The sequence below is a fragment of the Asterias rubens genome, chromosome 1 (genome assembly GCF_902459465.1).
Source record: "Asterias rubens chromosome 1, eAstRub1.3, whole genome shotgun sequence".
NCBI lineage: Eukaryota > Metazoa > Echinodermata > Asteroidea > Forcipulatida > Asteriidae > Asterias > Asterias rubens.
Genome location: NC_047062.1, coordinates 2107263 through 2134729, shown reverse-complemented (window position 1 = coordinate 2134729; position 27467 = coordinate 2107263). Strand labels below are relative to the sequence as shown.

At 39.0% G+C, this 27467-nt stretch overlaps 2 protein-coding genes across 4 annotated transcripts; one reads left to right on the top strand and one right to left on the bottom strand.

The window, feature by feature from the left end:
• Positions 1-6682: 6682 nt before the first annotated feature.
• LOC117297264 (F-box only protein 28-like) lies at positions 6683-16971 on the bottom strand. The gene is made up of 5 exons (XM_033780263.1): positions 16893-16971; positions 10483-10692; positions 8776-9024; positions 7845-8031; positions 6683-7188 (listed from the first exon to the last, which is right to left on the bottom strand). Exons 1-5 carry the CDS (start codon positions 16929-16931, stop codon positions 6803-6805), a joined length of 1071 nt encoding a protein of 356 aa, XP_033636154.1. The 5' UTR covers positions 16932-16971; the 3' UTR covers positions 6683-6802.
• Positions 16972-17053: 82 nt separating this feature from the next.
• On the top strand, positions 17054-26490 carry LOC117297228. Of its 3 annotated transcripts, none has more exons than XM_033780262.1 (7): positions 17054-17104; positions 18495-19035; positions 20154-20467; positions 21181-21357; positions 23864-24070; positions 24605-24706; positions 25641-26490. In XM_033780262.1, the coding sequence occupies exons 2-7, from the start codon at positions 18495-18497 to the stop codon at positions 25788-25790; spliced, it is 1491 nt and encodes a 496-aa protein (XP_033636153.1). In that variant the 5' UTR covers positions 17054-17104; the 3' UTR covers positions 25791-26490. The 3 variants fall into 3 exon arrangements, with proteins under 3 accessions (XP_033636153.1, XP_033636152.1, XP_033636151.1); XM_033780261.1 differs by lacking the exon at positions 17054-17104 and adding an exon at positions 17364-17517 and having other exon boundaries at positions 18486-19035; XM_033780260.1 differs by lacking the exon at positions 17054-17104 and adding an exon at positions 17364-17519.
• The last annotated feature ends 977 nt before the right edge of the window (positions 26491-27467 follow it).

The following is a 27467-nucleotide window of genomic DNA, read 5'->3' as shown; positions in this document are numbered from 1 at the left end:
TATTTGTAGTGTTTCAGCGCATCATGATTTGTGCTTTGAAAGAGTTTATAATTATGATGTGCATATAATTTTGTCAGTCACCAACAATGTTTGGTGTAATATTTCAAGAGACTTTTTGTCTCAGAATTTTAATTGATAAAAGTGGTTTTTCAATGAGTTAAGCATTCATACAATGAGCTCCTAAACAAAATAGTTGCCAGTTAAACAAAAAAACTCTTCTCCAGTGTGAGAGTTTATCATGATGCAACTTTCTGAGTCGGTTTCATGTTGAATTTTAAAATCTAGTGGCAAGGTACCTTAACACTAGTACTGTTCATGTGTAGGGTGTAAAAATATACCTGCAGAAAAGCAACAAGTGTTTTTTATAGAAAAAAAAACATGTACACTTCTAACGCGTCATAACCGGGGCACAAGAAAATGACTGCACCTTTAAGATTTTGAGATGAACTGAGCGCTACTTTGAAATGTCAAGACATCTCTGAGGCCTGGTTCATCCTTTTGGAATAAACATTTTTCACAAAAGGAGATTGCTAGCACTTGGTTGTTACCAACCAACCAATGTACTGTTTCTTTAGATCTTGTATTAAGATGACAGTAAAACCTAGTTATTACCATTTGTGCACTGAGAATCAAGAAATGGTTTCTCTTTTCTTTGACTCTGACAATTTCAATCAATTTCATATTCTAATACTTGTTCTCATTATTTTCCCAGTTAAGTTTACAGGTGTGTTCTTTTACCTTTTTTTAATGTTATAAAGTATTTACCAACATAATTCAAGCAGGAAGTTATTATTTTTGTCCACAAAAATTTCATTCAAGACATTTACATATCATTTGCTAAATTATAATTGATTGGGAAAATATACCAAATTAGAATATGAACTGTATATGGCAGGAAGTTCTATCATTTGCAGATACAGATACAGAGATATCAGAGACAAATTATTTGACTGTTTGAAGCCGTTTGTGCCAAGAGGCATCGAGAAAGAATGAGTGGGAAAAAAACATAAAATATGCCAAAATGCATAATTTTCTTGCTTTCTTTTCAACCTTTCCCCCCAAGTATCTAATTGAAATCTTGGATACTGAAGCCATGTAAGACCCAAGGGACTTTGGCTACAACTATGCATGTTGGCTGCAAGAAGAAGAACTGTATGTGTTCTAGCCACAGCCACTGCCGAAGCCGTTAATTAGATCACGGCATAATGCAGGGTTGAGAGTCATGTCTGCAACAAAACTCTGAAACGAGGATTGACCCTTGTTGCTGCAGTGATGTCATTTCCACCTTTTGATAACCCCTGGAGTTATAGATTCTAAGAAGCTTCTGGGAACAGAATTCTCAGCACAAGAGAAGCAAAGCAGATGAAAAAGTATGATCTTATGAATATAATTGTTTTTGTCCTTTTCACCGAGCAGTGCGCTGTTAAGTCACATTAATAATTTTAGCGGAAAATTCGTTCGTGGAAAACCAGCCAATGATTCACATCCTGTAACTGTTTGTTAATCTTTTCTGTTTTATCAAATTTGTTTTCCCTTTTTTGCTATCATTGTTTTTGTCATATGTTCAGTTTTTAACTGCTAGGGTTTCTCTTTTTTAGCTGGTTTATTCCATAGTGGGGTTTCAATGTATAAGAGGGTTCCCCAACACCCTGTGCATTTTTTTAAGTGTCTTTTAGTGGTTTATCTAATATTTATTTTTACTTATTGTCGTCTTCTCATATAATGTTCCTTTGTACCCCGCGGTGGTGCAATTTTTGTTTTTTTATCTATGCTTTTTTGTATCAATATTGTTATCTTGTAATGCCACATTATTCAGCTTCGTGCTGCCAGTTGGTTTTTTAATAAAAATGAATGAATGAATGAATGAATGAATTCTAACCCCCCCCCCCCCCCCCCCCTTATAAACTGATGAAGTATACATCGGGAAAAACTCATGTTGCCGAGTGTCCATCATTCACAACAATAAAAAAGCATTTGATCTTTCTGTGCTGGCAATTTTGTGATAGGGCTCATTGTTATGAATGGCTAATAAGTTGAGACCACATAGTATAGTGTGGTCAGTAACTTGACAAATTTTATTGTTTGTGTAAAAATTTAAAAATCACAAGATTGTATAATATATATGTTTATTTATTGGCCAGCTGTGTTAACATAATTATTAATGTAGGAAGCAGTAAAACACATGTGTCCATTGTGACAGTAAGAATACAAGATTATGTGCATTAAAGACGAAATAGAATATGATGAAATTAAAACAGAGTTTTATGTAATAACCAAATGATGTTTCCTCCTTGTTTGTATATTGATAACCCCAGTGTTGTGGCTGGGCAGTCTAGTTAAATGGACCCAAGCTCTGCTGGTGTTGTCAGTGTGGGTTTGAAACCTGGTGTTGACACTTGAGCAGGGTTTGTAACAAGTTGGGAAGGTAGTGCAGTCTGCTCTACCAGCCAGGGGTCGAATTCACAGAGAGTAAGGACTCGTCCTAACTTAGGGTTAATCTTAAGGTCTGCATGCTACAGTGCAGGGTTGGGACTCGTCCTAAGTCCTAAGATTAGTCTTAATTTAGGAAGAGTTTTGTGAAATCGACTGCAGGCTCCTAGTGGATCATACCCATCATGCCTACATCCTTACAGACTGTGACGGGTAACCCTGTTTCAGCCCCAGGAGTAGGGTAGGTGGAAACATGCCCCTGATGGTGACAGTCGACTTGGGCAGGCCTGATACTTCAGGGAGGCAATTGCATCCACGCCCCCTGGTAAATGCCTTGGTGCCCTTGAAATGCTCCAGAAGAAATTTCCTGAGGAAAGTGAAGCATACAGGACTGCTTGGGTCAATAGCCCAAATCAGTTAAGTTAAGTCCTCATCTTGAAGTAGCCTTGTGATGTCAGGTGATCTCTCATAGTGTTTTGTTTTAAGTGTTTTTGACTGAACGGAAAATTTAATTCCCTAAACCATTGGATTAGGAATACGCGATTTGCCGTCAAAACAGGGTAAACTTTCGGTAATTGTCAAAGCCCAGTATCCTCACTTGGTTAATCCACTGGTATAATGTATAACATAACAAACCTGTGAATTTTTTTGGCTCAAGTGGTCACTGGAGTTGCAAGAAAAAACTGAAAGAAACAATCAACTTTGCATAGTATTGTGTGCTTTCAGATTTTTTTATGAAGCCTTTCTAAGATTCCAATTTTAGAAAAAAATTCCTCTTTCTCTTCACCATGTTCACCTACGTTGATTTCTTATCAATAGCTCTCCTGTGCCATTTATACCAAGGAAGTTTTTATGGTCATTAATTTGTGGAATAATTACCATTTAGGTATACCCTCCCTTTAAAGGAAAGGTACACGTTTGGTAATTACTCAAAACAAATATTAACTTAAAAATTGACTTGGTAATGAGCATTGGAGTGCTGATGATAGTATAAAACATTGTGAGAAACGACTCCCTCTGAAGTAACGTAGTTTTTGAGAAAGAGGTGATTTCTCACCAAAATTATAAAAGACTTCTAGCTCTTTTATTCCTATCTGAAAGCACATAAACTCGTCCAACAAAGGGTGTTTTTCTTTCAACTCTGATGACCATTGAGTTCATATTTTCACATGTTTGTTATTTTATGCATATGTTGAGATACATTAAGTGAGAACACTGGTCTTTGACAATTACAAACAGTGTACCTTCCCTTTAACAAAATATTATACCAATATCTGGCATCTAGCATGTCCAGTGTAGGAACTGCTTCCCCTCCAAAAATACACACTTTTCCTCTTACCCAGAAGTACCCCCCCCCCCCCGAAAATTCCTAAAAGAATTCATGAGATCACAATGAAGACCCAGGGCCCAATTTAATGAAGCTTGTAAGCACAAAAACTTACCAAGCATAGATACATGTAAGTATTGCTTAACAAAAAAGGGTTACCAGCCAAAAGTACATTAAGTTTACAGTGATCGTCTGACTGGTGTCCCACTCAATTTTTGCTTACAGTAGCAAAGAAAGTTGTAGAGCAAAACCATTCTTCTACTTACACAGCTTTATGGAATTGGGGCCCATGCCACATTTCAAGCAACAAACGACAAATATACTCAGACTTTGTTGGAGGTTGCTATCAGAATTAAGTAATTTAATAAAGTTCATAATAAACTATTTATTCATGATACAATGTTGAAAACATCTACACTGACCCTATGAGTTGAGAATTCATCTCTAGGACTCGAGACTACTCTATGTTTGACTTGAATTGATGCTAATAAAAGACCTGAATCCAAACTTATACTTTTTCACTTGAATTGATGCTAATAAAAGACCTGAATCCAAACTTATACTTTTTCACTTGAATTGATGCTAATAAAAGACCTGAATCCAAACTTATACTTTTTCACTTGAATTGATGCTAATAAAAGACCTGAATCCAAACTTATACTTTTTCACTTGAATTGATGCTAATAAAAGACCTGAATCCAAACTTATACTTTTTCACTTGAATTGATGCTAATAAAAGACCTGAATCCAAACTTATACTTTTTCACTTGAATTGATGCTAATAAAAGACCTGAATCCAAACTTATACTTTTTCACTTGAATTGATGCTAATAAAAGACCTGAATCCAAACTTATACTTTTTCACTTGAATTGATGCTAATAAAAGACCTGAATCCAAACTTATACTTTTTCACTTGAATTGATGCTAATAAAAGACCTGAATCCAAACTTATACTTTTTCACTTGAATTGATGCTAATAAAAGACCTGAATCCAAACTTATACTTTTTCACTTGAATTGATGCTAATAAAAGACCTGAATCCAAACTTATACTTTTTCACTTGAATTGATGCTAATAAAAGACCTGAATCCAAACTTATACTTTTCTTTAAAGGCACTGGACACGTTTGGTAATTGTAAATGATAAGTATTCTCACTTGGTGTATCCCAACATATTAAAATGCATAAAATAACAAACCTGTGAAAACTTTGGCTCAATTGATCATCGAAGTTGCAAGAGAATAATGAAAGAAAAAGCACCCTTGTTGCGTTATTTTGTGTCCTTTCAGATGCATAATAAAAGGCTTCGGCTGAAGTCTTTTATTACATCGTTTGAGTATAAAAAATTACCTCTTTCTCAAAAACTATGTTACTTCAGAGGGAGCCGTTTCTTACAATGTTTTGTACTGTCAACAGCTCTCCATTGCTCGTTACCAAGTAAGTTTTTATGCAAACAACTATTTTGAGTAATTACCAATAGTGTCCAATGCCTTTAAAACCATTATTTTTTTTATACAAGATGGTATTGGTCATGTTGGTATGAAGTCATTTCCTCAAGTGGAGATTCATTGTAATACTTGTAAGTTGTAATACATGTTAAATTTGCATCGAGGATAAAGAATAATATTTTGGTTTACCCATACACCAGTGCTTTCCCGAGTTTTATGAAAAACTTGTAAGTTAACAGTGGCAGTGTTTGGAAAAGTTCAATAAACACGCAGTATTTTTAACCACACAATAACAAATTTCACACCACTCCCTCAATGCTTTACCGATTTAACTTACTGTGCCGGAATATCATGCATTTGAGGACCAGGGCCCCTTTTCATAAACCAATAGGCCCCCCTAAATATATATATATAGTTGACGCTACTCGTGCCAAACTCGATTTGAGATGTTGTGACCACGGGTTTGTCCGATGTTAGAAATTCGTCTGTGCCATCCAGGCCGATCCTGGGCAGCTTCAACAGCTTGATCCTGTTGTAGGCCAGTGGCCTTGAGGTCGTCTGCATGTATAAGCTGTGATCCTGTGCAGCGGAGGCTTCCACCCTGTCGAAAGGGTTCAGATGTCTGGTTTTGTGGATTTAAGAAGGTAGCGAGAGGTAGTGAGAGGCACCTCAGGTCTCCGAAGAGCATGGCCTAAATAAACATGTAGTAGAAAACCATGCATGCACTAAAGTGCAAACAATTAAGCAAATTTATGTGCGCGTTAACAAAGCCAAGTGACAGCGGATACCAACCACATCTCCTGCACAGTATTCACAATTGAACACCACAGAAGCATGATCCTACAAAAGTCACCTTTTCATTGCAGAATTAAAACAGGCTCTCGGACAAAAAATGTTAAATTTTTATCCAAAAGAAAGCTTACTTGTTTCCAGGGTCACTACCAAAGTATAACCATACCTTTAAATATACTTTAAATATGAATATTTCAGTCTTGGTGGGATTGGTGTCGACATGATCAACAATAAAATCTCAAAGCAATCAAAGGATGCTTTATTATCAGTGTTTTACCACTCTCTGTCTGGCCACAGTTATTCCTGAGACCGTTCTGGCTTCAAATACAGAACAGGCTACCGAAGTCAAGACAGGGACCATTACTGAGCTTAGTCATCACAGTTACATCATACATCTCCTGACGATGACTACAGCAAGCTAAACATTGAAACCAATCAAGAACTAACTCCGCGGTGGTGAAGTTTATAACGAGAAGTCTGCTCAATTTACTAAAGCTGAAGTAGTAGTCCCGGCTGATTTTCGACCTTTCGCACAGGTAGTAGTTAAAAAGTAGGACAGTTCTTTTCAGAACTGAGAAGTCTCCTTTAACTCCGAAAAATCTGATTCGCGGTAGTAGAATACAAAGCAAGACAAGTTCTCAAAAGAACAAAATCTATCTGGCAAATAGATACACACATGGTGTTACCGCAAACCAAATATATATCATACATCCATTTAATCTTTGGTAACTACATGTATGTACATGTACAATGATAGATGAGTGCAACCCTATACATGCTATATGTATTAGCAAAAATATCATCATCATATGTTCCTGGCTTTTTTGGATGCGCCTTCATCCTCTTCTTCATTGACGTCCTCCATTACAGATTTTCGTTTCCCAGTACAACCACCTACGGTCAACTCCTGTGTTAGGTCAAAGGTCATGGTATATCTGTTCAGCTTCTCTTCAAATAGAGCCAGCCGTCGCTCTTGACCGGTAATACTGTGGCCCTGCTCGGTGATCGTGTTCCTGAGTTCCATAATAACTTGCTCCTGTTGCAGGATCTTCTGACCCTGCTCTGAGATGAGCTTACGGTGGGCGAGGCAGGTGCTCACCTTCCTGTTAACTGAAGCAATTAAGGAGTCTCGCTTCTTCAGGCCAGACTTCAGTTCCATCATCTGTTTGAAGATGGTGTTTGTTGGAAGAACTGGAACAAAGAAAAAACACATTTTGTTAAAGGTCTATATCTAAATTCATTAACCTTGAATTGTCCCACTCAATCCTGTATTGTATGCCACGCCATAAAAATGACAGAATACACTGAGAGTACAAGCTATCAATTGGAAGCTACAGAACAAATATAACCTGAATGCAGTCCCTGAAGCCCAACGGAGTGGAGACATGGACACTGAAGAAAGTAGACGAGCAGAGACTAAAGGTATTCATGTTTGAGAAGACAGGCTTGAGAAAGATAGTTGGGGTCCCTAGAACGGTCAGACTTTGCAACTACAGAGATCTTCCATCTATCAGTTTGAAAACAAAACTCAAGTATTTTGGTCATGTTAACAGAATGGGCAGTGACACATTGCAAGAAGCAGACCCAGCGATTGAACTGAAAAAGGGTGTCTTGACGATAGCAAGCATTTCTGCGAAGAGGCTGACATACCATGTAACAGCAGCAGGACATCTAGCAAGCAACAGAGAACCTAAGGAGACTCATAGTGGTTGGGAAGGCCATCTCTGGGACTTGCCTTGGGAGATGGCTATAACTAATTACTGCATACATACAGGCCTGGAATTACACAGGAGAGACCAGTTTATAAATTTAAACAACACAACCTGTTAAAAAACCATTAAACTTACCATCACTTGAGAAACAGGGCGGCACTTGAAGCGATCGTTTCTTTTTAAGGGTGGGTACAATCTCCTCATCAAAATGTTCAATGGCCATTGACGAGATATCTCTTAGCTCCCTGAGAAGTTCGGACATCGGTTGCAGAGTCTTGGTGTGTTGGACGTGATAAAGTACTGTGAATGCCTCATCAATAACCTTAAAATAAAGGGAAAAACTTGTGGTAATTTTTACCTCAGTTTTACATGTTTGAATTTTAACTATATACTCCCCAGGCCTTTTTGCCTTGAGGTGACCTCAATCCTTCAATATCTCTCTCTCCTATGGCACGATTGGAACGCCTGAGTCAGTGTATATTTTGGGGTTCTAGTCCCCAGTCCGTCTTGTGAATTCTTCAGTCTGGAAAAGAATATAATAATCACAATAGTGGTTTCTTAAGAAGTTCTTTAGCGCTCATATGTCACTCAGTGATAGTCAAGTCACTTCAAAAGCAATACTTCAATACTTTCCTGCAAGTATGAAACTAATTCCTGTACATGGCACCATGTAATGGTTTACAAGGTACTGCTAGCGCAATAAGCAGCCAATCAAACCAGGAACACTGGGTAGTTCTCTTTTTGCTATGTGCACTGGGTTCTTTTTATGTGTATTCCACAACAACAGGACCAATGGTTTTATACCCCATCCAAAGGACACAGCAATAATGGTAAAGTGTCTTGCTTAAGAACACAAGTGTCACGACCGGGACTCGAACCCACACTCTGCTGAACAGAAACAGCTGAGCTCTTATCCGCTCTTCCATGACATCCCATGGTAGTGTTGTGACTTTGCCTCTGAGCCCTCCCCCATGTCCCCTGCTTCTATCTGGATAAAGTCCATCAAACTAGATAACCTAAATGTGTTAACTTCAAATTCAAAAATCCTGTCCAAACCAAACCTTACCTTTCCTGGGATAAAACAACACAGTTGCAGGTCAATGTACTTGCTGTATGTCATGGACAGAAGGGAGAGTCGAGTCTCTACAGCCGACAGAATTTCACAGCGTCTGGCCAGAGGGTGCTCTCTCCGCTCAGACTCCCGCTTTGGCAGTTGAGACTTCAGATGCTTGAAGCATTTAGAATGATAGCGTTCAAGTTGTCTACTCCCATGGTTGAGCATGTCTTGACATACCCTGTTGAAATGTCTACAGACCTACGCAGTTCAAGGGGATATGAAATAGTAGCAACCAACAGGGTATTAACCTAAATGAGAATGAAACTTATTGAATTAACCCTTTTTTATTGAACATAAAGTCATTACTAAAACCACCTCTGGTGAACACAATACAAGGGAGTAATAACAATAGTCAGTTTTTATAAAGCGCTTTATACACCCGAAGGGCGTCTCAAAGCGCTTCCAACATTAGTACCCCTGGTCACTGGGCCATTTAATTAATTCCTTAAACCATCTCAGCTCCCTGGGGAGTATACAGCCTGTGCTGCCAAATACAGGTATGTAGCGCACTAAGCTAAATTAATCACAATATCAACCTCTACCCTCGCAGGTACCCATTTACCCCTGGGTGGAGAGAACAATTATAGTTAAGTGTCTTGCTCAGGGACACAAGAGTCACGATCGGGATTCGAACCCACACTCTGCTGAACAGAAGCAGCAGAGCTTGAGTTCGGTGCTCTTATCTGCTCAGCTATGACACTCCTAGGGAACAATTTGGCTCGGGCAAACCTTTTTGTATTTGATACACAATATTATAATGATCAACAATATAATACATCATAGTAAATAATGCACAATGCAGGAGCCTCTACGCCCATCACAAATCATACAATGTAAAACAATGAAACAAACATAGATTCAAACAATTGAGCATAATTAAAGGTCCTTGAAAATTAGAAGAGAGTCAGCTTGGCGAATATGAACATAAAATTAGTTTCATAACAAAGGTGCAATGAAGTTGTAAAAAGTAGTTTGAGTCAAAAGGGATTGGCCAGCCGAACGAAGTGGAAGCACAGGAATATTTTAAGTTATCACACAAGCGCGAGTGGAATACGGAAAAATATAGCGCTTTTGCGTCCCATATCCAACGAGGCCAAAGGCAGAGTTGGATATGGGACGCAGACCCGCAGCGCTATATTTTTCTGTATTCCACGAGCGCACGTGTCATAACAATCTCATCTTCCAGTCTCACGTGAAACGCGCAAAGTTTAAAATTTCAGTTCGTTATTTCGTGACGAACAGCATGCATGCGCAAAGTTTAGAATGCAATTTTTGCGCTGTCCGCATGCGAAGCGGGACGCATTGACACTCACAATACACAGTGTACAATACGAAAACTGGGAGTAGGTTATAGCTTATTATACCACCCTCCAGCTCGAGCATCTGATTGGTGGATTAGACTTAAAGATAAATTTAATTGTAGACATGGTAGAGTATAAATGTACTACAGAGTAATTAACAAAAGTACCCTGCCTTTAAAGAACCAAATACTAGGCATGATAATTGACCCTCAGCTAAGCAATTACCAGTAGGATACTTTGATTAATTACAAGGGCTGACCTACATGTACAGGCCAATCAGGAAAACAAAATTAAATAGAAACTTGTAGGGTAGGCCTACATGATTGATGCCTGTTAATACCAACTTACAACTTACCAATCTCAATTCACTGATGTATGAGTAGGAAACACAACGAAAGATCTGTCGTAATATTAGGTCGGGCAGCTGTACAAGATTCATTTTTCCTGCATGTTCTACTTCCCTCTCGGAGCTGGATTGCTGACTCCCTTCGCCATAGCATCTTGAGGATGCTTTTCTCATGCTCTCTGCACTCATCTTTGTTAACTCGGAGTCAATAAGATGTTGCTGTATTTCATAAAGGAAAAGAAAGAAAAGACAAACCAGTTTAATTGCCGGAAGTGTAGCCCTACTTAGTAATTGTACAGGTGAGTATTTTACTTTGTACACGATTGTTGAAGAAGTTACTGTCTTTTTTTTTTGGGGGGGGGGGTGTATAACAAGGGAATCAATGTGTGGTGAAGAGGTTTTCAACTAGTGGTTTAATCCCAACGAGGCCTGGTTTTTGATAATTTTACCTCCTCACCTTTTCATACGATATGAAATAAAATGAAGTATCTTTCTAACAAATACCAATGAGATATCCCTTTTTGTCAAAAATTAGTGAAAAAGTGGGGTGCCATACTACTCCTAGAACTATTTCGGTTTTGTCCGGCTATCTTCTTCTTCTTCTTCATTTAAAGTGAAGTGCTGCTTCAGAAAATTTGAAGATTACCGCACTGTGGCCATGGTGGCTGGGTGCACGCGTGAAACCATGGGCAATGGGACCGTAAGCCAATCAGGTGCAAACTATACATGTAACATGGTGCAAGTAAAAACTGGCCAGCAAGATTATACTGACTATATGTAGGGGATTGTACACAAAGGTGAGACCCTCTCAGTGCATTCTTGAATGCCGAGGTTGAGAGTGCAGAGTCCGTCTTCAAGCAGTTCCAGTCCCTAATTACGGGAGACGATAGCCGGACGAAACCGAAATAGTTCTAGGAGTAGCGCCATACATACCAAAAGTTATCCAATAATTATTAAAATCATTATTATTTACACTTTTTATAGGCTATTGGTATTAAAGCCATTGGACACTTTCGGTACAGAAAAAAAAAAAAAAAAGTTCACAGATTTACAAATAGGCCTAACTTACAGGGTTTGCAGAAGGTTGGTGAAATACTTCTCTTGAAATATTATTCCATGAAATGCTTTAATTTTTGAGAAAACAGTAAAACAATATCAATTCTCGTTAATAGTAGACCAGCCAAACACGAAAAAGAGCTCTAGAAAAAATTTGGACGGCATAGTTTGTTAATGGCTGGCATCCATGCTAGATATATTGTTCATGGCCTTTGGCAGACGAATAGGCCGGATGCCACCCTCAATTTTGAATTTTAAGGTCATTCCGTGGTCAAAAGGTCAAAAAAGGTCAAAATCTGTGTTTTCAGGATTTTTAATCAATAATGATCTATGTAGATAGATCTATCCATAGAATGTATTTTAATTATCATGGTAACATCACAAGGTTGTCAAATGAAGAGTAAAACTTTCATTTTGTGCACAAATGTATGGCGAAATGAAACATAAAAGTGCGATTATCTCAAAAACTGTCCATTTGCGCATATCAAAGTTACATGTACTCCAGATTTTTTTGGGAACTTTTATTTTATAAATTAATGGTTCTGATCAGTCGATAGACATCCCAGGCAGTTTTTAAAATCGTAATAGTGAACAATTTTGGAAAGTTCGGGCAGGCGCGAGGGGTATCCTGAAACTAGCTTTTGCTAAAATTGGTTTATTGAGTAGTGTCATTGTTCAGTAATGTATAGCGTATAATGAACTACACAACGGAAGGCTTTGGATGGTAACAACCAAAGCCAGTCATGAGAACTATTTATTCCGGAACATTTTTATTTACTTACATCATAAATGAGTATATTTTGGTAATTCTGGACACTATGTAGGGTCTTCTGTTGCCTAGCAACCACGCTTTAGTCATACCTATATAGGAGATTCGTTTCATAAATGAAAACGGGCCCCATAACTTCCATGACAATGATACACTCACCACTGTGATCAATCGCTTCATGGACATTTCAAAGCACATTGGTCAAAAGCATACCATCATCACAGCTGACCAGCCATTGTACAGCAGAGGAAAAGAACTTGTATGGGCTAATCCTAAGTTCGAGAATGTGATTTTTCTCATGGGAGGACTGCATATCTGCTTCAACTTCCTGAAAGCTATAGGCCAACACATGGAAAGTGCAGGGCTTGATGACCTATGGACAGAAGCAGGCGTTTATGCGGCCAACACAACTGAAACCATGTTGGACGGCAAGGCTTACTATCGCGCTGTTAGAGGACACCAGCTGACGTATGAGGCTTTGTGGCACATCAAATGGCCTATGTTTGAGTCATGGATGTTGGAAAATCGTGAACGAGATGTAGAAGTTGAAAAGCTTGCCAAAACTGTGGCTAAGCTGTTCGACGAGGAAGGCGACAACCACAGAACGGAACTTTGTGAGGCAGTTGGCGAAATTTCGAACTTCATGAGCAGCAACACAATTACAGACTCCCTGAAGGAGTTTAGCATGCATCACTCCAAACTTCAGACTGTGGTCTACGTACATGGCGATGGTGGAGATTCTGCTGGACTTTATCAGGGCTCAGAGAGATGGCAACTGGACCCTTCATCTAGAAGCATTTTCAGCAATGCTGCCATGGCTTACCATCTACGATCACACTAACTATGCCCGATGGGGACATGTCTTTCTTGCGGATATGAAACTCCTCGAAACGACAGCACCAGAGGTTCATACTGAGTTCACAAACGGGAACTTTGTCGTCAAGAGGACTAAAAGGCGCTTCAACCAAGTTCCTGCCGATCAAGCAACTGAGTGGATGAACAAGACATGCAAGATGCAAAATGGCATAATTGGTATAACAAGGAACGATCAAGCAAGAGACAAATTCTGCATCACTTGGTCAGAGCGATCAACCATCACTCAAGACGTACGATCTCTCTTCAATATAACAGATGACGAGGAAGAGGCCGTCTTCACCCGTTCTGATAGTCTACCATCCCGCACAAAACGTGATGTTGATGATGTGAAGAAGCTTGTCACACAGCTGAAAAGATATGATGTTTTTCAAGAACACACAACCATGGTTGCAGGGGACGATGGCGATATTGACAGTGATGATAGAGAGATACCTCTTGTATCGCTTGCGACCAGGGACGCCGCCTCAAGTGATGTGATGAACGATCTTCTAACGGCTGAAGATCGTGGGAAGCAGCGCGTTCTTACTAACGTGAAGCAACGTTTGATTGAAGAAACTGTTGGGTTTCATGACAAACTGACGAAACATCACTCAAAATCATTTGCTGACCTATACAAGGCAAACGTTTCCACAAAACAGAATATACATAAGACCATCAAAGCTGACAGAAAATTGCTCCAAAGATTACTAAATGCTGTCACTGGGGGCCGACCATTGGAAATGGAGAATATTCTGCAGCATGAGCTTTCTCCAATCCCGATGTCTCTTGCCAAGGCTGGAGGTGAGATGAACTCGACACCAAAGGCGGACCTAATCAACATCTTAATGTCAGGACTACAGACACCACCGGAAGTTCCAAAAAAAGACATGAAGACTTGTGTGCTGATAGATGGTCATGCACTTATCCAAGCTCTTGGAAAGCCTCAGGGATGCCAAACATTTGGTGACTACGCTGCTGTATTCATTTCTACCGTGACGAAATACCTTGGAGGTAATACAACAAGAGTTGATGTGGTATTTGACCGTTACATCGGTGAGGGCTCAATCAAGGCAGTAACTCGATCCAAGCGCACAGGGAAAAGAAGGCCGATTCGTAAGCTCATCGATGGACCTCATGTCCCACTTCCACAGGTTTGGAGTCAATTTGTTGCCCTGGGTGAGAACAAGGCTGATTTAGCCAAGTTCCTGTCTCAGGCCATCTTGGAAAAAGATCTTACAGAAGGGCACGAGATAGTGACAGGCGGCGGTTTCCTTGATATGACAGACGCCAGGTCTAACAGGAGAGATAATGTAAAACTTCAACGAAATCACGAGGAGGCTGACACCAGGCTGATACTCCATTCATGTGAGGCGATCACTGAAGGATATAGAAGAATTCTTGTTGTATGCAGAGATACTGATGTCATGCTCCTCCTTCTGCACTTCGTTGCTGCAAAAGCTGCTGAGGTGTGGATGATCTCCGGAACTGCAAGACAGAGGAAGTGCTATCCAATACATGCAATATACGGGCGACTTTCACAACCTGTGAGAGACAACCTTCTCAGCTTCCACGCACTAACGGGCTGCGATACAACCTCCTCATTGGCCACGGGAAGAAGTCATGCTGGAAAACCTTTGAAAAACAACCGCTACTCGTCAAGGGAATTGGGCGTGATGGAGAACTTGCGTCAATTGAGCAGTTTGTGTGTCATCTGTATGGTACTCCTGAGCAGTCCAACGTCAACAATTCTAGGCTCCAACTCTTTGGCAAGGCAAATAAGGGTCTGGAAATGTTACCCCCAACAAGAGATGCACTGGAACTTCACTCAGCACGTGCCAACTACCAGGCAAAGATATGGTTGCAGGCTGACAAAGAGCACATAGACGTCTCCCCGCCTATCGACACTGCGGCTTGGAAGAAGGTGTCTGAATGCTTGGAAGCTGTATGGACAAGACTACCCCCTATCCCAGATGCCTGTCTAGAACTAGTTTCCTGTGGCTGCAAATCAAAGTGCAAGATGGGCAGATGCAGCTGTTTCAGAAAGGACCTTAAGTGCACATATGCTTGTGGATGTGACGCAATTGACTGTAGCAACCCGGCTGGCCAATAGACTAGCAAATTCAGACGATTGTGTACACACAGCTGTAGACCTTTAAGGCTATGTTTATTCACTCTTACTTTACTTTTTGGCCACCTCCCAAGTTAGAAAAAGTCAAACAAATCCTTGCCAAAAGCGAACAATTTGATAGTGTTTGTAAAATATAAAGCACTGACTTTTGACTTTTTGTGTGATTTACAGATAAAACCTTCACCAAAAAGGTATTTAAAACAACTATTATTTGATACACTATAAGCCACTTTCCGAGGTGTCACATTTTTTATTTTGTAATAACCTACATGGTTTGCAAGTGAAACTCACTTTTTTTTTTACTAACAGTTAAACAATTTAAATTCAGAGAGACATTTCAAGCCCAACCATACATTTTTGGGCGCAATTTAACTTTATAATGTGGCGGAAGTTTCCCAATGCGGCCTATTTTCATTTGTGTAACGAATCTCAAAGATATCTCTAAAGGGCGGTTGCTAGGCAACGGAAGACCCAATATGGTGTCTAAATTCCCAAATTGTACCCATTCATGATATAAGTAAATGGAAATGTCCCTGATTAATAGTTCTTATAGTTGTTACCATCCATAGCCTTCCGTTGTGTAGTTAATTATACGCTATACATTAGTAAACAATGGCACTACTCGATAAACCCATTTTAGCAAAAGCTAGTTTCAGGATCACCCCCGCACCTGCCCGAACTTTCAAAAATTGTTCAGTATTACGATTTTAAAAACTGCCTGGGATGTCTATCGACTGACCAGAACCATTGATTTTCAAAATAAATGTTCCAAGAAAGATCTGGAGTACATGTAACTTCGGTATGCGCAAATGGACAGTTTTTGAGATAATCGCACTTTTATGTTTCATTTCACTATACGTTTGTGCACAAATTTAAAGTTTAACTCTTCATTTGACAGCCTTGTGATGTTACCATGATGATGAAAATACATTTTATGGGTAGATCTAGCTACAAAGATCATTATTGATTAAAAAGACTGAAAACACAGTTTTTGACCTTTTTTGACCTTTTGACCCTGGAATGACCTTAAAATTCAAAATTGAGGGTGGCATCCGGCCTATTCGTCTGCCCAGGACCATGATCAATATATCTAGCATGGATGCCAGCCATTAACAAACTATGCCGTCCAAAGTAAAATTTTACTCCTTGGCTGGTCTACTATAACGAGAATTACCGATTTATTTTAAACACATGTCATGACACGGCGAAACGTGCGGAAACAAGGGTGGGTTTTCCCGTTATTTTCTCCCGACTCCGATGAACGATTGAGCCGAAATTTTCACAGGTTTGTTATTTTTAGAGAAGTTGTGATACACCACACGAAGTGTGGGCCTTGGACAATAGACCTTATGCATTAACGTCATCCAGCCGCCATCTTTGAGGTCAAACGGTGACGAAACAATCAAAACGCACATAGATTGACCAATGAACAATCTCCTTTTGACCTCAATGCAGGGGCGCCATACTGAAATGATGTCATGTGCATAAGGTCTAAACTGTTTACCGAAAGGGTCCAATGGCTTTAATATAATGCCTAGATAGTATTGGATGGTAATGTATTAATATTATTATTATTAACACAAAAACAGTAAATAAAAAACAACTACTTACAACATGACCAAGTAGACAATCAGTGTCGCTTTCATCCATAATTCTGCATGGATTATTGGAATTAAATGACAAGACAAAATTCTTCAATCTCACACAGTAAATAATTTCTGGAAACTTTGAGAGGACTAGTAAAAGTTTACTACAGCTCAAGTAAGGTGAGTACGAGCAGTAAAGGCATCCGGGAGAACCAGCTACTCTCCAGCAGTTTGACGGTAGGTTTCAGGTATTTTCCTTTATTTGTCCGTGTTCCCCTGAAAGTAGTTTTCTTGTACTTTAACTGCGGAGGTAGAAACAGAAATCCATTGAGAATAAAGGACAGTCCCAAAATCACGAGAACCTTTGTTCAATGTGATTTAGGGTATTTAATTTTAGATTGGTACCCATTTAAACAAAAAATAATTGGTTTAGAAAATACAGCAATAGACCGCAGGGACACGACCTACAGCCTTTAAATCCATCCTTTCAAAAAAATACTTGAGGGCGCTACATAACATTTTATAAAATGTACACGAAAAGTGGATTTTGTGTGAAAAAGCTTCCCACCTTCCCTGTTGTTTTGTGCTGAACTTTTACCATTACAACTGACCGAAAATTCGTTCAAAAATAGTCACAACGGCTTGTTCAGATGTAAGTTTCACAAATATATTTTCTGTTTTATTATGTTGGTAAATTACCAACATGTTTCGTCTGACAAAACCATGAAAACATTGACCTATTTTTTTTGTATTTGTGTGCCTCTGCAGTCTGTGTATGTGGTGGGGGATGAAGGAGTGACTGTCACTGTATGTACTGTTTAGACTTTGAAGAAGTGACAATTTCAATCACATTTACATTTATGTGTTTCATTAGGGAAAAGTTTTGGTATGGCGCCACCACTTTTTCATTCGATATGAAATACATGTAGGTATCTAATTTCAAATCAAATTTTAAGTTAACCTTAATTAACTTAACAAATTAATGAGATATCCTTTTTCAATTTTCATGTTTTTTGTAAGTGTAATGAGTAATAAGTTGGACGCCATCGGTCAATCGATCGCCCTGGGCTATTGAAAGATCTATTGGTCTCGCAGCAATTAGTCGATCGCGCAACAATCGGTCGATCGCGCAACAATCAACTTCAGTTGGTATTATTTGAAGGGAAGTTTTCCACTATCATTATCTTCAAACCCTGTAAGTTTAATGTAAATCTGTGAGACATTTTGAAAAAGTACCCGAATCCTTTAAGTTCGAGCCAATTTTAAACATTTGTGCACAATGCTGATTTCATATTTTTATTTATTAATTTACATTCTATGTGGGCTCGAATTGGTAAGGTGTCTTCAAATATTGGGATAACTTTCCGTATGGCGCCACCACTTTTTCACTCATTTTTACAAAAAGGGATATATCAATCAGGTAAATGAGATACTATATTATTTTATTTCGAATGAAAAAGTGGTGGCGCCATACGGAAACTTTTCCAAATATTGTAATTAATGTAAATTGTCAAATTTTATTGTGCTCAACTGTACCCTGTATCTTCCTTCTGCACAATTTGCAAAATATGCATAGTAGGTGAAATTAATAATAATATTATTTAATATTTTGATTTACATACTGTAGATGGATTGCAACACAACTCCAGTCATGCCAGTAGAAGCCAAGACAGCCTTTCAGTTACAAATGGCGGCCTCATCTAGCGGTGATGCAAACAATATCCCAGTCATACCAATAGAAGTAAAGCCCAATGAAGACACTGGGCGTGGTGAGACTTGGTCTGAGGCCGACACTCGACATCTTATCTCTGTCTGGGCAGACTCGAGCATCCAGCGACAGCTTCGAGGGCTTTTCCGGAACAACACAGTCTATGATGAGATCTGTCGGCGACTTAGAGTCTACGGGGTGCACCGAACACCAGCTCAGTGTCGGAACAAGACAAAGAATCTCAGAAAGGGTTTTAGGGAGCTGAAGCTGAGAAGTGGGCGCTGTAGCAAGTCCATCACAAGACAGTCTAGTATTTTTTACAAAGAGCTGGACAAAGTGTGGGGTCAGGATTTCTTGAACAACCCGCGTGAGTTTGAGTCCCAGGAAGCACCACCTAGTATGTCTACCGAGTTAAAAGAAACGGATGAATCAGCGGAGATGTACGACAACTGCGTTTTGGGTAATGTCCATAGGCTGTTGGTATAAACATCATCATGTTAGTTAGTCAATGGTCTGACGTTTAGAACCTTCTTAGAGTCTTTCTCGAAGGCAAAAAACATGAAAGAAAGACTCACTATGATTGAAACGTCAGGCCATTAACTATTTTTTGCAATTATACAATAGGTCCTTTTGTTTGGTAAGCTATTTTCTTATCATAAAATGATACAACAATCTGTATTCTATTACTATATGTAAGTCAACACCAGAACAGTTCAGAGAATAGTATAAGTGTCAGTAAAAATATCCTTAGAAAAACAAATCAGTTTGAAAGACTTTGATATTGAAAAATACAGTTACTCTTTTAGTAACCACAAAAAATGCAAGAACATTGAATTTATTGGTTTATAAACATCATAAGCTGGGAAATAAAAGAGTTTTGAGTTGGCGTTTAAAGGTTGCTTAAAGGTTCTTTGATAGCACACAGCACCTCAATTTAAGGGCAACAACAAAGAATGAGCTGTCCCCAGTGCCCAGCCGGGGAAACAATCGACTGATCAAAAAACAATCGTCCGAGTAGCATCAGAAGAGGAGCAAAGCCCCAAGCCCCCTGCGACCTCCAGGCCCATCTGTATTATATAAAGTGAGATTGTTCGACATGTAACTTGGAGATTGCCATACACATAAATTCTATGTTGAGTTGTTACAATAAATGAGTACCCAAACCCATGCTGTTCAATGGTTTGAGTGGTTGGTCAGCTAACTTGCAAATCGTGTGCCTGGAATAAGGGCACAAGGTTTTTACACCGCTTTTTCCAGGCACAAAATAAGAACTTATACTTCCTATGATGACTAATGAATGGCAGAAAATCAATCAAACTTTCGCACTTGAACATGTTGAAACACAATTTTATTTTTGCACAAATATTGCTTACACCTCTGCTCCGGCAACCTTTCAATACATCCTTCTTCCAAGTACACAACAAAATGTACTGGAATACTAAGGATGAACTAAATTATTTCTTGAAGACGAGAGGAACGAAATGAACAAAACTTTAATCTCTTCTCAAAACCAGTGTAAAAGTTGGTACTATTTGCTTGTTTGAACTGACCAACCGTTTGTGGAATGTTTCTTTATAGATGCCTCTAACATGAGCGACAACGACCCACGAGATTACGAGCCAAGACATTCCCACGAAGACCTCAGTGAAGAACCCAACGAATTCAGTGACCATGACGGCTTTGTATACGCTACCCAGCCAGAAGGCTACACACCAACAGGTAGACACAGGATGGAGTCTATGGTAGAGGCCTTGCAGCAAGTCGGACACGAGAGTATGGAGAGAATAAAAGAGACGGTTATGGACCTGAATCGATCATTCCTGGAGCAACAGTTTGCAGCGGAGGAGCGCAGGGAGAAACAAAGCAAAGAACATGAGATTCGCCTTCTTGAAGTGAGTTAAAGTTGGGTACTTTTTGTGCGACAAAAAAACACAAAAGTACACATATTTACATAAAACTTAAACGGTGTAAAAAGCCTCCCTGAAAATATTACTTGCTGAGGTGCTGTAGTTTTAGACAGATGAGTACAAATAATTTTACAAAAATATTGTTCATCTCAGTGATGACGAAAATTACTAAAGCATGTACAACTCCTGAAAACATTGCTCTGCGATTTTCACTTTTTCCTTAAAAACTTGAAGACGGGGTTGCTGTTTGAAGAAGCCATTTGCGTGTTAGATTTGAAGATTGTCTGGTAACCACTTCAATTTTAATTCCTCAGACTGTAGAGACAGTTGCTTTGTTACATGATATGGGGCAAGCTTTTGCAAAGTTAAGTAAGAGATGAGGAACTTCCATACAGATTTCTGGATGAATGTGTAGTGTATGGTGAAATGGTACCAGTGTTTGCTCATCTGGAGGTTGCAACACAAAAGCTTGCCCCGAACCATTTGACATAGCAATCTATAGTCTGATGAGGAATTAAAATGTAAGGGGTAACTTATGACTGAGCAATTTAGACTTTTTGTATTCTAACTCGCAAATGACTTGTTGAATTCTCTCATTATTTGTCATATAAATGTTAATCGAGTAGTTTCTTTGTTGTTTGCCCCCCCCCCCCACAAACAGTGTTTTCCTTCTACATGTATGACATTTTTATTTCCAGATGTTCATGACAATTAATGGCAAGGACCGCCAGCCCTCTCAGGAAACCGTGTACCCAGTCAAAATATCTCAATCCATGGGACAATTCCACTCAAACCACACCCAATCTTCTGCTGGACGCACACGACCATCTTCCAGTACAGCAGTACAAGATGCGGAAGGAAATATGGAATGCCAGGTATGTTCACAAGCGTAGAAGAAGGTCCTTGAGGTTATATATTTGGTTTGCGGTAACACCATGTGTGTATCTACTTGCCAGGTAGAGTTTGTTCTTAGAGAACTGTCTTGCTTTATTCTACTACCGCGGAGTAGATTTATCGGATGTTCGGTAGACTTCTCAGTTCTGAAAAGAACTGTCTTGCTTTTTAACTACTACCCGGGCGGAAGGTATAGAAAATTGGCTGGGACTACTACTTTAGTGTATAGGATTATAATTAATGTAGTACCGCGGAGTCAGTGTTTGAATTGGTCTCACGTTTTGACTAGCTTGCTCTAGTCGTCATCAGGAGAGTGAAGAGGTAAGAGAGAAATGGACTTCTAATACATGTAGGGGTTCAGAGGATCCAGTGTGAGTCAATCAAGATTGTCTTGGAGATTGTAACCAAGTCCAAGTTTGGAGATTTGCAGTAGCACCATCATGACCATGTGTAAGTCTCTTTTGAGGAGTGTTGGTTCTGAAAAGAACAGGTGGTTGACAACTCATTTTTTCAATCAGTATGCTCTGATGGTCTTTGGGAGGATGCGGAACTCTGTTGCTGGATGCTGCTTTTAAAGCATTAACTTGGCTGCCTTGGAGATTAAGGGGTATATGAATGGTTTATATGAATTGTTTATTTATTTAAAAATGCCATCGCAGCATACCGCTGAATTGCGACATAATTTACAATCATTAAAAATATTACAATAATTATTAAAAAGCTTTACAATAGAAAACACATAGTGAGCATTTGATAAAAAAATCACAAAACAAGGGCCTGCCAGAAATGTACAAACAGTTTGACTACATTTATATGCATTTACGACCAGGAAATTTAGCAATATATTAATATAGTTTTAGGGGTTCAGGAGCTTGGTGAGGTAGGGCAAGGGGCTATTTTGGAATCTGTTGGTTTGTTGGCGCAGTTGCATTGATGAGTTGTTTACAGACGCAGGGAACCACCTCAAAAATCTCACAGAAGCGCTTGTCTTCTCTGCAAATTGATGGCAGAGTTTGATTCTTTGAGACTGGAGGGAGTTCAATTGAAGAATAGAAAGAGCATCGTGGTATGTTGTGTAGTCCTTAGAGAGGATGTAGTGACATACACGCTTCTGGATCTTCTCGAGGTGGTTCACCTGCCTCTGGGTAATGCCAGCATTCCAAACAGGGGCTGCATATTCAAGGACTGGGCGAATATAGCCTTTGTATACGGTGAGGAGCTCCTCAGCGTAGTTCAAGGGGTAGTTTTGCTTGGCTGGGCAAAGACAGGAACAGGTCCAAGTCTATGTTTGGCACATCCCAAGTACAGTTTATCCTGTCCCATTTATAGTAGGAGCAGCCCCATCAATGGACCCCTTCCGTATGAGGTCACACATCCAAATAGCACCCTCACTGAGGTCAATGAAGACTTTTTATTGGCTGAGAGTTGTGGGTGATGCGTGCACACGTCCACTGTTCGGCCTCGACTTTTGTCTCGGCGATGGTGGCCAATGCAAGGGAACTGTATTTGGGAGAATCACTACAAGAAAAATTGTCTGTATAAATTCTAGCCGTGTGATTAATTTCATTTGTTTTTAAAGGCAGTGGACACTATTGGTAATTACTCAAAATAATTATTATCATAAAACCTTTCTTGATTACGAGTAATGGGGAGAGGTTGATAGTATAAAACATTGTGAGAAACAGCTCCCTCTCAAGTGACGTAGTTTTCGAGAAGGAAGTAATTTTCTCTGAACTTGAATTTGAGTTTAGAATTTGAGGTCTCGAAATCAAGCATCAGAAAGCACACAACTTCGTATGACAAGGGTGTTTTTCTTTCGTTATTATCTCGCAACTTCGACGACCGATTGAACTCAAATTTCCAAAGGTTTGTTATTTTATGCATATGTTGAGATTCACCAAGTGAGAAGACTAGTCTTTGACAATAACCAATAGTGTCCACAGTCTTTAAGCTCAATATTTTTATATTTTTACTTTCGTGGCTAATTCAGTGTATCAACTTAGTTTGATTTCCTCGATACTGGTCAGCTGTTTTTCATCTGTGCCTTTGATATTTGAAAAACACAGTGAAAAGTAATTCTGTGCCTGGAACTTTCCACTTATTTTAACAAACAATTGCAAGTGGTGCAATTTTTGTGTATTTTATCTGTGCAATTTTTATCAAAATTTTATCTTGTAATGCCACATTATTCAGCTTCGTGCTGCCAGTTTTTTTTTTTAATAAAAATGAATGAAAATGAATGAATGAAAAATGAATGAATAACAGACTTGCATCACATTTTACTGTAATGTAATGTGTACTTTTTGTATCATCATCATAATTACTGATATTAATATTACTTTTATGTTTCAATCCTCATAAAAAAAAATATTCACCACATTTGCAAAAATATCCTTTGTTATGTTTCACTTTACCAACTTCATATTCCAAGTTGAAACTCAACAATTCAAAAGATCTTATAAAATTGTCCCTTTCTTATTGTTGTAGGATAATGTCCGACTTAGCAACAAGGCATGTAGCATCTCTGCCTGCCCCTCCTCAATGAAATGTTTAGTTCTACGGTTGCATCCAGGAGATGACATCACAGATTGCCTGAAGAAGTTGATGGACGATAAAAGCATCCCGGCGGCTTGTATCGTATCATGTGTCGGCAGCGTCAAATGCGCAGAGTTGAGAATGGCCGATTCTAAAACGGTCAGTGTTGACTCCCGTCAGTGGTCAAGTTCACACAAGGATAAATGGTTAACGAGTTGTTATTTAGTGACGTACTGGGCCCAGAAGGACCAGTTAGGTTGTCGTTTCCTTAGTCTGTCAGCTTTTTCACTAGTCCATATTTCTAATGATATAGGTCAGTTTTTTCAGTAGTCCATAATTCTAATGAAATAGGCCTGCTTCTTAGCCAAGCGGACAACTTGGAGTGAATTTTGACTGGTCCTCATGTATTAAACTTTCAGGATAACTAATGCACTATGGTGTTATTTTGATTAACAACTCGTAGTTTATTAATGGCCTTGGTGCCCTTTTTTAGGTTTCATTTTTGGCCTTGGTGCCCAATCTACTGGCCTTGGTGCCCCCCAAAAATTTGGCTTGCTCCAAGGCCAAAGTGGCCTTGCCCTAAAAAATGATGAAGTTTGAGGCCTGAGCTGGATACCACGTTTCAAGTAATTGCAAGTGGAAAGTTCATGAAACTGTTCCTTAATATGTTTTATACTTATTTCTGTTTTCCAGATCAAGAAGTTGACCACTAACCATGAGATTGTTTCCCTAGTGGGGACCTTAGCAGAGAGTGGTATGCACCTACATGCTTCTCTGTCGGACAAGGAAGGAAAGGTAATCTAAACTAACTCCAATATTTTTTTATTATTTTTTTTAAGAGACCATAGCAGTAAGAAGCAGCTTGTTCTAAAATTGTAGCAGCGGCCGCAAATGGCTACAAGATCTGACCTACTTCTACTAAAAAAAAAAAAAAATAGTAAAGGTCACATCCTGAGTTGACATTTTCAAATGTTATAAAACAAAACAAGAACATATTGTGTGAAAAACTAAACAATATTAGCAAAGTCCGGGCAGCATACATGTATAGTAATATTTTTACAGTATGAAGGTCTCATTTTAATTCATTGGGATTTTTTGTTTGTGTCTAAGCAAAAATTGAGTTGGCACTAGCCACAACAATGTAAACTTAAGGTAGTTTTGGTTGTTAAGATGTTTATGTTATTTTTGTTAAAGGCAGTGGACACTATTGGTAATTTTCAAAGACTAGCCTTCACAGTTAGTGTATCACAACATATGCATAAAATAACAAACCTGTGAAAATTTGAGCTCAATCGCTCATCAAAGTTGCGAGATAATAGTAAAAGAAGAAAACACCCTTGTCACACGAAGTTGTAAGCGATTAGATGGTTGATTTCGAGACCTCAAGTTCTAAATCTGAGGCTCGAAAACAAATTCGTGGAAAATTTCTTCTTTCTCAAAAACTATGGCACTTCAGAGGGAGCCGTTTCTCACAATGTTTTATACTATCAACCTCTCCCCATTACTCATCACCAAGAAAGGTTTTATGCTAATAATTATTTTGAGTAATTACCAACAGTGTCCACTGCCTTTAAGCTTAGCACGTTTTTGTGCTTACAGGCTTTATGAAATTGGGCCCAGCTGAGCAGTTACATGCCTGAAAAAAACAGTGGAGAATTACTGGTTGTCTCGATCTGTACGCTCTGCCTATCATTCTGTAGGGCTAATTATGTTTTGTATTGTTTTCTAGGTGATTGGTGGGCATGTAATGGGTAACATGAAGGTGTTTACGACTGCCGAGATTGTGATTGGACAACTGCCTGGCGTTGTGTTCAAACGGGAAATGGATAGCAGCACTGGCTACAAAGAGCTTGAGGTCACTCCAGGTCAGATGTCATAAGTCAAGACGAGCTGGGTCAAATTTATGTTACTGTATTATGCCATTATGAACAAGTGTTGATTTAGTTTTTACTATAGACTGTGCAAGTCTCCCACATATTGAAAACAAAATAACAACTCAAACAAAGAGTATATTTTTTTCTATCAAATCAATTTCAATTTCTTATGAAATAATTATGAAATAATTAGTTTGCTATAATTAACATTGAAACAAAATTAAGACTTGGGACGAGGAAGCTGATATTTTTAGAAACCCCATGTGCCAATCACACCCTAATTTGTGAGACCATAAAGCCCTGTTCATACTTCCTGTGAATGCGAATGCGATACGAATGTTGACGTCACATATTCGCTACGAAAAAGTTGCAGCTGTTGAGTTGTGCTCAACTCTGTCGCGAATATCGCAGCGAAAACAGAGTTGAGGCGTCAAATTCCAAAAAAATGTGCATCGCATTCATATTCGTAGGAAGTATGAACTGGGCTTCACATGTAGGTGTATTGATAACGAGAATGTCAGTTGGCCAAAATCCTTCATAATTTCAAGTAATTGAACACGGAGGTCAAGTCTTAGGCTGTTTCCGAGTTAGCGGCTATGGCTTCGGCTGCGGCTAGATTTCCACGTCATCAAGTATAGGACATCCTTAGCAACGGCCGTAGCGGTAGCCGGCAATGGACCCTTCCCATGAAATATGCTAATTACATTCACGCATGCGTACAGACCCTGTTGGTTGGCAAACACCATAGAGTTGTGCACTAAGCAGACGCGCAATCGCGTCTGCGTCACGCACCCATTAGCTGTGTACAAAACAGCGCGATGTTCCCTCATTTTGCCAACCAAAACGCTAGTGCGCACGCGCTATGTGCAATTTACATATTTCATGGGAAGGGTCAATTACGGATCTGGCCTTAATCTCAGATTTTTCTTTGTTGATTTGTTAAATGTGTTTTACTTCCAGATATTTCACGCCTAAATTTTATTTTTCCAACAATGTGAATTATTTTTATAGTCATAGCCAATGTTAAACTACAATTACACACAAGTAAAACTCAATAAGGTTCAAATACTTGCGAGACTTGCACAGTCTGTTGATGAGAAAAATATGTATAGCACAGAATAGTGTTGCTTTGTGGGTATTTGGTTAACAAATATGAATATTTATGAGTGCAATGGTGAATACAGTATATTGAAAAGTGTAATATTTGTTTTACACAACACACAATTACGTCCTTGTCATTTGATTGGTAGATGGAAGGTTCAACTCGAATGATCCAAGACTGAACTATGTTCATTCAACTCTGCTTCGCCTTGTTGAATGAAACCTTCCATATTTCAACTCATAAATTATTTCTTCTATTCCAAACATAAACATCCAATATTTGTATAGCTTTCAATGAGGCAAAGCTCAATGAATTGAACATTTCTTCTTTAAACTCATAAAGATAATCTCACCATGCACTCATAAACATTTATTATTTGTATAAAATTTAAGGAGGCAGAGCTGAGTTGAACGGTATATGTACATTCCATCAATGCATGAAAATATTCTGCCCAATGCACAAATGCTAAAAATTCATTGTTTGTCTTGTATCACATCCAAGTAGATCCTTGTCAATTGATCATGTTGATTGAAAGATAAAGCTATAAGAATAAACAAACTGCAAGATTTTATTCTTACAT

Excerpts from the sequence above, each read along its gene's own strand:
- LOC117297264 (XM_033780263.1), bottom strand. The coding sequence starts at position 16,931 with ATGGATGAAAGCGACACTGATTGTCTACTTGGTCATGTT. Across the intron at positions 10,693-16,892 it reads ATTGTCTACTTGGTCATGTT|CAACATCTTATTGACTCCGA; the intron begins GTAAGTAGTTGT and ends TATGAAATACAG. Across the intron at positions 7,189-7,844 it reads GCCCTGTTTCTCAAGTGATG|TTCTTCCAACAAACACCATC; the intron begins GTAAGTTTAATG and ends TCTTTGTTCCAG.
- LOC117297228 (XM_033780262.1), top strand. The coding sequence starts at position 18,495 with ATGGATTGCAACACAACTCCAGTCATGCCAGTAGAAGCCAAGACAGCC. Across the intron at positions 21,358-23,863 it reads AAGGAAATATGGAATGCCAG|GATAATGTCCGACTTAGCAA; the intron begins GTATGTTCACAA and ends TTATTGTTGTAG. Across the intron at positions 24,707-25,640 it reads TGTCGGACAAGGAAGGAAAG|GTGATTGGTGGGCATGTAAT; the intron begins GTAATCTAAACT and ends ATTGTTTTCTAG.